The following is a 14,293-nucleotide window of genomic DNA, read 5'->3' as shown; positions in this document are numbered from 1 at the left end:
AGTTCTGTCTAAATTTGTAGATCGTTCAAATGTTTTCCCTAGTTTTGCATTTTATTATGCTTCCGTCTTATATAACTTCAAATATGGACGGAACTTGCATTTGAGTAAATCACATGACTATATTTGCAATGAAATATTAACTTAAGGATGACATTAGGACAAACGTAAAGGAGCTAAAATTTTATGGATGATTTTCAACTTGCACTTATGGTCCAAAAGTTATAACATTTTGTGGTTTTGGTACCTAAAAAAACTCCAAAGACTGTAATGCCTTTTTAATTTTTCTACACTATTTTAATATTCATTTCAATATTTTTATATTTAGAAAATAAAATGTAATGTCCCCCTCTCTCTAGAGTACACATCATCTTCATCAACTGGATTTCAAATTTAACTCGCACACAATGATGAACAAACGTCTGCAGATCAATGACTTTCAGATTCAACACACACAATGATGAACGGACACATCTCGTACCAAACATTAAACCCTCTCTTACCTCATTACTCACTTCTGAAATGAAATCAATGGACACCCATGAACTCAAAAAGAAAATCGATGAACACCTATAATCCCAAAAACAAAAACCATGTGTGAACAAAATTCTATTTGTGTATGTTTGTGTTTATCGTCAACCCTAACAAAACACAAAAGTCCATTTGTGTGTGTTTATGTTCATGGCCTGCAACCATGTGAGAAGATGAAGCATTTGTTTGTGTTTGTGTTTGTGTTTTTGTTCGTCGTCATCACTCTCACCCAGGATAGGATAAACCACCATCACCTGCAACTAGCCCACAATCTCCCCTTCCTTCTCCTACCATTCTTCAAAAATCAATACATCCGAATGACAAACATTCCTTTCAAGTTTTCCAAGTACCAAAACCAAAAAACAGTTTCGTTTTTTGGACCACTGTTGGAGGTTGAAAACTTTTTCGACCTCATCCATAGGTTTTAGCAAACCAAAAGTAACAAATTTGCAGCTTAATTTCAAATTTTGGACTGAACTTGCAATTTTGTGTAGAGCATAAGGACCAAATTTGTTATTTACACTGGTGTTGTCATATTAGATTTCTATTTGATTCAAGAAACTAGCGACTAGGCATCAAATTTTGCTATTTACCCAACTATTGCAGTTGAATTGGTAGTTCCGTTTTGGAACTTAGACTTGTTTGAGAGGCTGAGGTGTTTGATTATTCTATTTCTACTGAATGGGCAAATATAATAATCAGGTTTTCTCAATTGCTTACACTGAATATACTTGCATGCAGGTTGTGCAACAAATGGCTCGGTTCAATTTTGGTCAAGCCATGCTAATTTGGATTTCAGCCAATACAAAACATTCAATTTCAGCTATTGGGCTATAAGAAATCATGCAAATATATTATATATTAGCTTGTATGTTAAAAAATAACAAGTATTTTACTGAAGTAATCAAGTATGTGATTATTAATAACAAACTAAACAATGTGTCAACTCAAACAAGAAAAGAGCTAACAATGTTGTGTACCTAGCCCGAAATTTGTCAGTTTTTAGAAGAGAAGCAAAAACAAACACAAAAATATGATCAGCAAAAGCACCTCAAATTATTATCTCATTTTCTTTTTAGGCTGTAGTCTCTTGAAAGCCATAAACGTAACTGCTGCTGATAAAGAATACCTGCATCATAAACAATTAGTATATATTAAAATCCAAGTAAAGTAGAATGATGAAACAAAGGATTAGAGCATATACCAAGTGATTGTATAGTTGAGATGATCCTGTGGCATTACTGAACTGCGTATCAAGGCATTGTTATCTTTTGGAATTGGGTATGGATTACTAGGGTTCACATTTTCATTCACTGCTTCAATGTATATCGTGTTCTCAGGAAGCCCACAACAACAAGCAATCCCATCAACATCAACATAAAACCATTGAAATGAATTCGGATCATTTGCTGGTACAAAAATACTAGGTTTCTCACTTCCACGAATAACTCCAACAACCTCATCCACCATTAACTGTTCTTCCTCTTCCTGTACAAAACATGTGTAATAGTTTTCAACACATCAGCTTTACTTCTTCTCATCATCATCATCATCCATATTTCATTTCATATGCTCTTAACTCTTAATTATTAAGCATACACATTACACACACCTTTTCTGTAATATCAGCCTTCTTAGACCAAAGTCTCCACCAAGAACTGCTCTCTTGTCTAGTAGTAGATTCAGATTCCATGTTTGTAGGATGTTCTTGTTCATCCTCTTTTAGAATTTTCACAGACTTGTCTCTCCAACTTCGTGGGACCCATCCTCTGTTCACTAAGATAGGCATCTGCAAGCTGCATTATATTTTCCACAAATGTACAAATTTAGAAAGAATGGAGTAATGTGAATATAAACAAAAATGGTGAAACAACCTTTCTGGACTGCTTGGGATGGGCATAAGGGGGGTAATCAGGTAATATCCGTTTTCTGTCACTCCTGATATGCTTCTAGAACGTGGACCAACATATATGGATTTTGAATCATCAAAAACTCCTTTGCAGACCACCCTTCTGAACTCTAAAGAGTCCAGATTTTCACCTGAAGGGGTGATGTAGTTGCAGTTAATAGGTTCCATTTGTAATCTACTCTGTTTGTACTCCAACATTTTCACCTACATGATCTCATCGTTTCAGGTAGTTATATAACTATATCACTATGTATGGTTGAGATTTGAAGATGAACAATAAGGTTCAAAGCAGCATTTCAACCTTTTCTTGTCTTCTGAAGATCTGCCAAGAGCCTAATCCAAAAGTGATAGCTCCCGGAACAAAAAGCAGGAATCTTGTCCATCCTTTTTGCTTCTCTGATAGATGATAAATGTTTAGATCAAGGTCCTTTAAAGATGTTCTCAATAGCTTTAAACTAAAGCATAAAATAACACAAGCTAATTCACTTTCTGTACCAAATTTAAGAGTCAAACGGACAGATATTTTGAGAGAAAAGAGGAACCTTGAGGTCGAGAAGAAGATGTTGGTAGTGGAGGTGGAGGTGGAGGTGGAAGTGGAAGTTCAGCGGCAGCAACGGCGGAGGAGTATGAGTATACAGATGAAGAAGATAGCTGTTCTAAGACTGGGGCTGGGACCCACCTCGATGAAGAAGCTCGAGCAATTCTTCTTGCTGTTAAGAAGCTTTTGGAAACGGAAGCCATGGGAATAATGACAAACTTGACATCTACTGTGAAGCTTTATCCTCCTCTTCAGAACCTACTTGGCCAAGCATACTGAACAAGCGCTTGATCGCAACCTGGCAATGAGAGAGAAGACGATATCATAAAAAATAAAAATCAAAACAAAACCAGAAATTGGAATCTAAATAGGATGCAACACTGGCCCCCGTTAATCTTGTATTGATGCATTATTGTTTACAATATATCTGGCGATCTGGGCCGTGATTTTTTACAACAGAAGATTACCAACTGAGAGATCTAAGAATAAGCGGACAGCAGAACACAGAGAGAAACCATGATCATGTTACTACCGAGCATAAGATAGAAATTCAGGATACCTGTATAATAATCAAGTGACGAGGGAGGGATTGGAGATTTTAGCAGTAGAGCGAATTCTGGTGGCTAGGGTTTATGCCACTCTGCACTGCTACGAAGGCGATTAAGGGAAGGACCAAGTCGATCAGTCGAGTATACGATTCGACTACTGTTAAAGTAATAATAATCGGTAAAACACGAGTTTGTCTTAATTTGCGAGTAATTTCGTTGTTATTATTTAAGTAAATCTTTTCGAAAAAGTTCTACAATTTTATCTTAGTTTACGAAAAAATCCATAATTTAAAATTTGTTTATGAAAAAACATGAAGTACTTGTAAGAATGGCGGTTTGACTATTTTTTTCTGGTTTACCAGTTTCATTACTTATTTGGTTTACCGGTTTCATTACTTATTTGGTCTCGTTATTTTACCATAATTTACGAATAAGTTCTAAACTAAAATTTAGTGATGATTTGACCATTTTCTCCATATAACATACATTTTATCAATTTCATTGCTGACCTGGACGTCTAGTTATTAAATGAGCTAATGAGATAGATATGTTGAGTTATATAATGTTATGTTTACCACAAAACATGATATCCTGATGCATTGTATATTTTTTGGAATATAAAGTGCATCTAACAAAGACTGCAATAATTACATAAACTAACAACAACTTCGTCATTTTTATGTTTATAAGAAATGTCAGATTGTCTATCTAAACTTATGTAACCTAATATATCCATCTCATCAGACATTAGCTCATTTCCTGCTGTTTTTTTTCCTAAAACACACATTTTATTGGTTTCATTGTTGACCTAGATACATAATCATAAATGAATCGATGAGATGGATATCAAATTTTACAGTAAATGTAGTATTATATAATCCATCGTATCTATCTTATCAGCTAATTTAATGACTAAGTGTTTATGTCAGCAATGAAACCGATAAAATGTATGTTACATGGACAAAAGTGTCAAATCATCACTAAATTTTAGTTTGAGACTTATTCGTAAATTAAGGTAAAATAATGAGACTTTAATGAAACAGGTAAGTAATGAAACCGATAAATATGGAAAAATTGGTCAGATCGCCATTCTTACCAGTAATTCATGTTTTTTCGTAAACAAATTTTAGTTTGAGATTTTTCGTAAATTAATGTAAAATTGTAGGACTTTTTCGAAGATTTTCCTATTATTTATCTAAGTTCGAATCGAATTAATTAAAATTTTAAACTATTAAACCTTTTTTAGTCACTTGGACCTAGGGATGAGCAATTTGTCCCAAATCCCGATCACGTACCGGCACCGTACCGGAACCAGTACCGAATCGTACCAAATTTAAAAATATGAGATGGTACTTGGTACTCCAAATACATGAAATTCGGGAATCGGTACCGCCGGTACCGGTACTAGTACCGAAAACCGGTACCATTCCCGGTACCGGTTTCGGTGATGTTAATTCGGTTCGGTATTCGAGATTGAATTTCAACCAAATTCTGTTTTCGGGAAATGGGGAACGGTACGGGTCGGTACTGGTTCCGTCCCACGCTCATCCCTAATTGGACCACCGGTTATAACAAGTTTTGTATCTCACAAGTAATAAACCGAAGACCATCCACGACCACGTTTAGATAGCTCTACTCTTCCTTTTTATCATCGCCACCCACCGTTTACACATCACCTTTCTCCCTCCTTAGCCTCCTTAGCCTCCGGTCGGCGACAATTTCATCTCCATCTCTGCCAAGGCGACCACAGTTGGCCACCCTCTCTTCAACGCCAACTGATACCTTCGGCCTCCAACGTTGGAACTCATTATACTCTATCTCTCTTGCCTCCTGCTACATTGCCACATCTAGCGACGACCACCTCCTCCATATCTCTTTACCCCGACATACATGTAGTTGCCTAACACTGCCATCTTAACGAATCTTTCTACCATAGCGGCGTCGACCACCTCCTACCCCCCCCCCCCCTAATGATGTTTGTTTTTATTTTAGATTTAGGGTTTCCATTTTGGTGGTTATGATGATATTGATGATCGAGGTGGTGTGGATAGTTTTAATGTTGGTGGTGGGTTTGGATTTCAATAGTGATGGTGGTTTAAAGTTTCAGTGGTGTAGTGATTGGTTTTCTTTCGACATTGTGGTTGGGTTTTTGATAGAAATGGGTATGGTAGTAGGGTGATATGGTGGTGTTGATATTAGTGATTGTGGTCGTGATTTGTGGTGTAATGGTGGTGTGGAGATGGGGTATGTGAGGCATTATGTATATTAATTAAGATAAAGATAATATAAAGGTAAAATAAATATGGGCATTTTCGTCATTTCACTTGTACCGAACATAACATCTTTAGACGGTAATAGCCTCAGGAGATTATTGGTGCAACTTTTGGAAACTTCATGTACCAAAATTGTAACTTACTCTTAAAATAATTAATTTGATATTATCGGTGATACTTATTTCCAATTATCGACAATAGATCACAAAGCTCGCAAATCTTGGTCACACATTAGTGAGATGTAGTCAAACCGTGTATTATTATTGATATCTCAAAGATTACGATACATATGAACCTAATATATATAGGTTAGATAAATACAATTAGGTACCCTCTAATTTAAGTAAAATACAATGCAACACATAAACTTAGTCTAACATTCCCCCGCAAGCTAAGGGCGGGGAACGACCTGTAGCTTGGATCGTAAAAAGAGAAATCTTTGAGAAGACAGTGGTTTGGTAAAAACATCAGCGATCTGATCAGCAGTAGAAATGAACTGAACACATAATTGACCAGAAGCCACACGTTCACGAACAAAGTGAAAATCCACTTCAACATGTTTGGTGCGAGCATGAAAAACCGGATTAGCAGCTAGATAGGTAGCACCAAGATTGTCACACCAAAGTGTAGGACGTTGAACTGAAACTCCCAATTCATTGAGAAGAGCTTTCAACCAGACTAATTCAGCCACCGTATCTGCAAGGGCTTTGTACTCCGACTCAGTTGAAGATCTTGAGACAGTACGCTGTTTTCGGGCAGTCCATGAGATCAAGTTCGATCCCAAATATATAGCAAATCCTCCCATGGAACGTTGATCATCAGGGCATCCTGCCCAGTCTGAATCCGAGAAAGCATGTAAAGAATCAAATGCAGAGTGTTGCCAATGAACATTCGTAAAGGCTTGGAGAGAGGAACCCGAATCATGCCTAATGAGAAGTCCAAAATCAGTTGTGCCCTGTAAGTACCGCACGATGCGTTTGACAGCAGACCAAAGGTTTTTGGTAGGAGCATGCATGAATTGACACACTTTGTTGACGGCATAAGCAATGTCAGGACGAGAGATACTATCATACTGAAGAGCTCTAACGAGTTGTCTATAGATAGTCGGATCCGGCAAGAGAGGACTGTTACCAATAGATAAGACCTGAGTGGTGGTCATTGGAGATTGGACCGGTTTGCAATCCTTGAGACCCGAACGATGAAGAATATCCAAAATATACTTCCGTTGAGACAATATGAGGTCAGAATTACGAGAAACAATCTCAGTGACCAAGAAGTAATGTAGTTGACCAAGGTCTTTAATGGCAAAAGTGGAACCCATCTGTTGAATGAGGTGAGCAATCATTGCATCATCATTACCTGTAATAATGATATCATCCACGTAGACTAGAATGTAAATTCGAGTCCGACCTGTTTTCATAATAAATAAAGATGGGTCAGTGCGAGACCCCGAAAAACCAAAACGATGCAACACAGTGGACAAGCGTTGAAACCAAGCTCGTGGAGCTTGCTTGAGACCATACAAATACTTGTGAAGAAGGCACACATGACCATGTTTAGAAGGATCAACAAATCCTTGTGGCTGCCGGATGTAAACGGTTTCTTTTAAGTCACCATGCAAAAATGCATTATGAACATCCAATTGCCTGATTGACCATTTGTTAGTTACAGCAAGAGAGAGAACAACCCGAATTGTGGTGGCTTTGATCACAGGACTGAAAGTTTCATGATAGTCAACACCCGCTTGTTGTTTGAAACCCTTTGCTACAAGTCGTGCTTTGTAGCGAGAAATATTGCCCTCGAGGTCTCGCTTAAGTTTATAAACCCATTTGCAATCTATGATGTTGGCATGAGGAACTGGAGGGACAAGAGTCCAAGTACCATTTTTGATAAGAGCAATGTATTCCTCTAACATGGCATTCCGCCATTCCTGAGATTTGCTCGCAACCGAAAAAGAGGTAGGTTCGGTAATAGAAGCAGTAGCATGATATGTCGAGGGGCTATAAGGTGTAGTCTGTTTCGAGTTGGGGCGTAAATGTGGGGGACGGGTGCGTGGAGCAGGAGGTGGCGTGGCAGCAGGAGAGGTATCAAACGACTCAGGCGGGGTAGTTTCGGTGGTGAGGGGTGGCGACGCTGCCAAGGGAGTAGTGATAGGAGATGCAGGAGGTGTGGCTGGAGGTGAGTCATCAATAGTAGTAGTAGAAGTAGGATCGGGTATAAAACTCAGGAGAGACGAAACATACGTAGCGGCAGGAGTGGTACTAGGAGGAGGTGGGCGTTTGAACAGAAAAACATTCTCATTAAATCGAACATGGCGAGCAATGTAGATTCGATCCGTAGAGGTGTCAAGGCACCGGTAACCATGGTGTAGTGGGCTATAACCAAGAAATGTACAAGGAGTAGAGCGGAAATCCATTTTGTATCTATTGTACGGGCGAATATGTGGAAAACATTCACATCCAAAAACCCAAAGAAAGGTGTAGTCAGGTTTTCGACTGAAGACATGTTGGTAAGGTGATCTATTGGATGAGGTTCGAGATGGTAAGCGGTTGATAAGATACACGACTGTCTCAAAAGCAAACTGCCAAAATCATTGGGGAAGATTGACATGAGCAAGGAGAGTAAGGCCAGTTTCAACCACGTGACGATGACGTCGCTCAACAAAACCATTTTGCTCGCTAGTGTGAGGGCATGAGCGACGATGAATAATTCCAAGTGATGAGAAAAAGGAAGATAGATTGCGAAATTCCCCTCCCCAATCGGTTTGAACACTTTTGAGTTTGGTATTGAATTGTGGTTCTACCATCTTGACAAAGTTGGTGAAAGTTTGAAAAACATCATATTTATGTGTCAACGGGAAAAACCACATATAGCGAGAGTGATGATCAACACAAAGTAAAAAGAACCGACAACCATCAAATGATAAAGTAGGTGAGGGACCCCAAACATCACAATAAATTAAGTCTAAAATATTATTGCTTCGAAAAGATGAACTAGGTAAAGAAAGTTTGGAAGATTTCCCTAACTGACAAGCAGAACATAAATCTAAACAATGTTTTGTAGAAACAGGAAGCGAACAACTAGAAACAATAGTGTCAAAGACACGTTGATGTGGATGACCAAGGCGGTGGTGCCAGATTCTTGAGGAAGCTTTAGTTGCTGTGAGAGCCAACTTTGGTAAATACTTGAAACTTGGAAGACGATGCGAGTAGAGACCGTTACTACTTGGTCCCGTGAGAAGAGTGGTGCGAGTACGTTCGTCCTTCACAACAAAGAAAGAAGAGTGAAATTCAAAGAAAACATTGTTGTCTTGACAAAATTGTTGAACGGATAAGAGATTTTTCTTGACATCCGGAACATGAAGAATATTGGAAAGATTAAAGGTTTTATTAGATGAATAACATTTTGAGGATCCAATATGAAGAATAGGAAGAGAGTTACCATCACCAACATGAAGAGAATCAGGACCACGATAGAACTCGGAGGTGTCAAGGTTGGACAGATCTGGTGTGGTGTGGGAGTTTGCACATGTGTCAGGGAACCAAGTAGTGCCTGAAGTAGAGACATTGTCAGCAAAGGTTGCGAAATTTGCCTGCAAATTCGGTTTTGGCGAGTTACTTGCATATTGGTTATTTGGACACTGCGATGGAAGATGGCCAATACCATAACGGTTTCAATGACCAAATACTGTGTTTTGTGTGGAGGCCCATGAGAATTGCCTGGAGGGACCTGAGTTGGCACCATGAGATCGATTCTGAAAATTCCCACGCGAATTATTCCCACGCGAGTTTCCTCGACGGTTGCCTCTATAGTTGTTGTTTGGGGGTTGTGAGGCATAGAAGGCTTGAGGAGTTACACTTTGTGGAGCAATCGGATTAAGTTGGAAGCCAAGGTGGGACGCCATGCTTTGTAGAGACTGAAGTTGACTTTGAAAATTGTTAATGTTGAGTGATGTTTCTGTTGAAGCAGCAAACATGTGTGGCTGTGATGCAGGGACAGCAGTAAGATTTTTACTTATCATATAATCATGATCACTCAGAAGGGCATGTAGCTCAATGAAGGTAACAGGTGGGTGACGAGCTAAGAGGGTAGACTTAAGTGCGTTATACTCTTCATGTAGCCCAAAAATAACAAGAAGAACCAGATCCTTGTCTTTAACAGGTTCACCAATATTAGCAAGTGCAGTAGCATATTCTTGTGCACGTACAAGATAGGCAAGAGGAGTTTCATCGCCTTTCATGGTGAGTTTTAGCAACTGGGTTTTTAATGTATACTCTCTTGAAGAATTGGTTGGTGTCACACCCCAAAACCAGAATGGCGGAAACGTTCTGGGGTGGAGGACGTCATGTATAGCATCACAACCAATGTATAATAGCAATCATAGCAACGCAACCATTACAATGAATACTTAAATAAAAATGTTTACATCAATTTGGAAATCGTCTGAAACTTGTTTGAATTACATCATATAGTTTGTATGAATATAAACATTAAACTCTTATTGCTCCAACTCCTCAAAAACCCAGCAGGTACCTGTCTACTGATTTCCTGAGAATACAAGCAGTTTGAAAATATCAGCATAAAGCTGGTGAGTTCATAAGCAGTAGTTTATAATGAAGACTTGTTGATGAGCTAGCAGAAATGTTTGTATAGTTTCAAGAAAATCCGATATTTTCTGTAGCGAAAATGTAGTGTTATCGATTCCGTATAAAACCATGAATGTTCGTTACTGAAAACTGTAGTAATATGTGAAAATACTACCTCATGTGACTAGCTAAAGCTAATCATGAAGTATAAGTGTCTTGTATGTGAAACCATTGCATAATCGGTTCTGTTTAAAAACCCTGGCTTTAGCCAGTATAAGTAGTGTGTTTTAGTTCTATTTAGTATAAATAAAACCGTTGAAGAATGCCAGATTGTAAACTAAAGATGATTTATACATAATGTGAGTCGTATAACCATACTTGATATGACTAGAGACCTTTCCAACGTTCTTCAGGCGTCGAGTTAAATGACATTTGTCACCCTAGGCATGCCTGCCTAACTGTAGCTAGCAGTTCGGGTGTGGGATTGTCGGTCCGGAATAGATCTATTCACAAATCTCACGCTCTCCCTCCAGGAGACTCTAGTTATACTATGATAGGATTTATCCCTGTACACCTAAGGGTACAGTATTGAAGTAGTGCCTCACAGTATCGTACAATCTAGTTTACATGTAGTGTAGTAGCGTTCTACCATAGTGAAAATCCGTATGTACACCGTGTATAGTGATATTTATAGTGATAACGTAGTGATGTAAACTGTAAACTATTTCTGTCTTAGTGCATATGTTTAGTAGTGAAAATTATTGTACTTGTTATATTTAGAAAATTCCAAACTATACCGATTATAGTTTGCATGTATAACATAGTGAATAGCGAATCCGGAGAACTATGCAATTTTAGTGAAAAACGACCCTTATGCTCAACACAGTACAAAAGGGTTAATGTATGAGGATTGCATGAGTTTTATACTTGTTAAAAATCTCTTTGTACTAACAAAAGCATTTAAGGTTTAGCTTGTATTCCCCCTGAAAACGTTTGAAAACCAGTAAAATGTAGGGGTATGAACTCACATCGGGTAAGTGGTTTGATTGAAGGATCGATACGGGGAGCCGGGTGTTCAAGTGAAGCCTTGAACACGATTCGATCCTAATAACATGTAATGACACATAAACGAGTCAAATGAGGGTATTTCACCACTATAAGTGATGGAAAACCACTCTAGGGACTTGAAACTATTTGCACCAAGTGATAGGACCTTGTAGGATTGAGTGTAGGGGGTGTATGGCCACCTAGAGTGTGTGTGCGGCCATGAGTGTGCGGTCCAATGGGTGTGCGGCCGTACAAGTGTGTGTGCGGCCGTACACAGGTGTGTACGGTCGTACACTCCTCAAAACGATGCCCAAAAGTCCATTCCAAGGTGTAGCGAGGCTAGGGGCACATCTACATCGAATATGGAAGTTAAACTCTCACTTTGGAGGGTGTTTTAGGGGTGTGCGGCCACCCGAAGAGGGTGTGTGGCCGCACTCACTTCCAAATACGAAGAACATGTCGTTTTTGCACACATAGAGCTTGGATAGAGTGGTCTTTCATGGATTGTAAGCTAGAGGAAGAAGTACTCACGTTCTTGAAGCTTTGGGAAGGTTCAAAGTTGGAGAAACTTGAGAGGAAATGATGTTGTGTGCTGCCAAGGTGCTAAAGGAATGAAAGGAAGGGGGCTACCCTATATATAGGGGTAAGGGTGCTGCCCAAAAGTGAGTGTGCTGCCAAGGGAGTGGGTGTGCGGACGCACACCCATGTGTACGGCCGTACACTCCTCCAAGAGGTGTGTATGGCCCGATTTTCTCACTATTCAACACTCTGACTCATTCCTAAACTCAACCTTGGTTATATACAAGCTTAGAACACTTAAATGAACCCTTAAATAGCATCAGAAATCAACAAAACAAGTTGAATATTGATTGAATTGACTAAGTGTACAAGATTGAAGTTTCCGGGTTGTCACATCATCCCCCGTTAGAGGGAATTTCGTCCCGAAATTCAAGAATAAAGCACAGTCATGAACTTGGAAAGAAATGGGGATACTTCTGCTTCATTGAGTCCTCGCGCTTCCAAGTGAATTCAGGACCCCGCTTGGCATTCCAACGGACCTTCACTATCGGGATGCGACTATGTTTCGTACGCTGGACTTCCCGATCCATGATTTCGATAGGTTCTTCCACGAAGTGTAGACCCTCGTCCAATTCGATCTCGTCGAGAGGAATCACAATTGTCTCGTCGGACAGACACTTCTTTAGGTTCGACACGTGGAAGACAGGATGGACATTACTGAGTTCTCGCGGTAACTGTAGTTTGTATGCTACGGGACCGATCCTAGCAAGGATCTCAAATGGTCCAATGTACCTTGGGTTTAGCTTTCCACGTTTTCCGAAACGTATCATGCCTTTCCAGGGTGAGACCTTCAGGAGGACGCGGTCACCAACCTGGAATTCCAAGGGTTTTTGTATCTTATCGGCGTAGCTCTTTTGTCTATCCCGAGATGCTTTCAGTCGCTCTCTGATTTGTACGATCTTTTCTGTTGTCTCTCGGATGATTTCAGGTCTAGTGAGAGTACTGTCGGGGACTTGACCCCTGGCTAGCTGCGTGTCACCCACTTCAGCCCAACACAGAGGGGATCTGCACTTGCGGCCATAGAGGGCTTCAAACGGCGCAACCTTGATGCTGGTATGGTAGCTGTTGTTGTAGGAAAATTCGACCAAAGGAAGATGAGTGTCCCATGACATACCGAAGTCGATGACACATGCTCTCAACATATCTTCCAATGTATGGATTGTCCTCTCACTCTGACCATCTGTTTGAGGATGATAAGTTGTGCTCATATTCAACTTAGTTCCAAGTGCCTTCTGAAGCGATTGCCAGAACCTTGAGGTGAACCTGCTATCTCGGTCAGAGATAATGGATACAGGTACCCCATGAAGGCGAACTATCTCTTGAATGTAGATCCGTGTAAGTCTCTCCATCTTGAAGTTTTCTTTGATTGGCAGGAAGTGGGCGGATTTAGTCAACCGATCGACAATCACCCAGATGGCGTCGTGCCCACTCGGGGATCTAGGTAACTTAGTGATAAAATCCATTGTTATCATTTCCCACTTCCACTCAGGTATTTCTGGCTGCTGAAGTAAACCTGAGGGCTTCTGATACTCCACATTTACCTTGGCGCAAGTCAAGCAATTGCCCACGGTTGCAATTTCTGCTTTCATGTTTGGCCACCAATAGAGCTGCTTGAGATCCAAATACATCTTATCTGAACCTGGGTGAATGGAGTATTTCGCCTTGTGAGCCTCATTCATGACAACCTCTCTGTACCCGCCAAACTTTGGGGTCCAGATCCGGTTCATGAAATAGTACACTCCGTCTCCCTTAACCTCTAAGTTCTTGTCCATTCCCCGCAATGCTTCATCCGCCACTTTCTCTGGTTTCAAGGCTTCCTGCTGAGCCTCTCGGATTTGTGCGGATAGATGGGAACGAATGGTCATTGTCAATACCTTCACCTTTCGCCCTGAATACTCCTTTCGGCTGAGGGCATCTGCTACCACATTGGCCTTGCCGAGATGGTAGCGAATTTCGCACTCGTAGTCACTGAGTAGCTCTACCCATCGTCGCTGTCTCATGTTTAACTCCTTCTGATCAAAGATGTGCTGCAGGCTCTTATGGTCGGTGAAGATAGTGCACTTGGTTCCATAGAGATAGTGTCTCCAGATTTTCATTGCAAAGACCACTGCTCCCAACTCTAGGTCGTGAGTTGTATAATTGACCCCGTGTGCTTTCAACTGCCTCGAGGCATAAGCGATAACCTTTCCTCGTTGCATGAGCACACAACCTAAGCCCTGATTGGATGCATCACAGTAGACAACGAAGTCTTCCGTCCCTTCGGGCAGGGACAAGATAGGTGCGCT

General features: G+C 40.2%; 1 protein-coding gene across 1 annotated transcript; it reads right to left on the bottom strand.

Moving 5' to 3' along the window:
• Positions 1-1,369: 1,369 nt before the first annotated feature.
• Positions 1,370-3,675, bottom strand: LOC145134606 (surfeit locus protein 1-like). The gene is made up of 7 exons (XM_079069454.1): positions 3,535-3,675; positions 2,980-3,273; positions 2,739-2,833; positions 2,403-2,641; positions 2,141-2,324; positions 1,733-2,016; positions 1,370-1,657 (listed from the first exon to the last, which is right to left on the bottom strand). The coding sequence occupies exons 2-7, from the start codon at positions 3,176-3,178 to the stop codon at positions 1,588-1,590; spliced, it is 1,071 nt and encodes a 356-aa protein (XP_078925580.1). The 5' UTR covers positions 3,179-3,273; positions 3,535-3,675; the 3' UTR covers positions 1,370-1,587.
• Positions 3,676-14,293: the final 10,618 nt, after the last annotated feature.

This window comes from Lactuca virosa, chromosome 8 (genome assembly GCF_052849685.1).
Source record: "Lactuca virosa cultivar CGN04683 chromosome 8, Lactuca_virosa_CGN04683_v6, whole genome shotgun sequence".
Lineage (NCBI taxonomy): Eukaryota > Viridiplantae > Streptophyta > Magnoliopsida > Asterales > Asteraceae > Lactuca > Lactuca virosa.
This window is presented reverse-complemented; position numbering and strand designations above follow the sequence as displayed.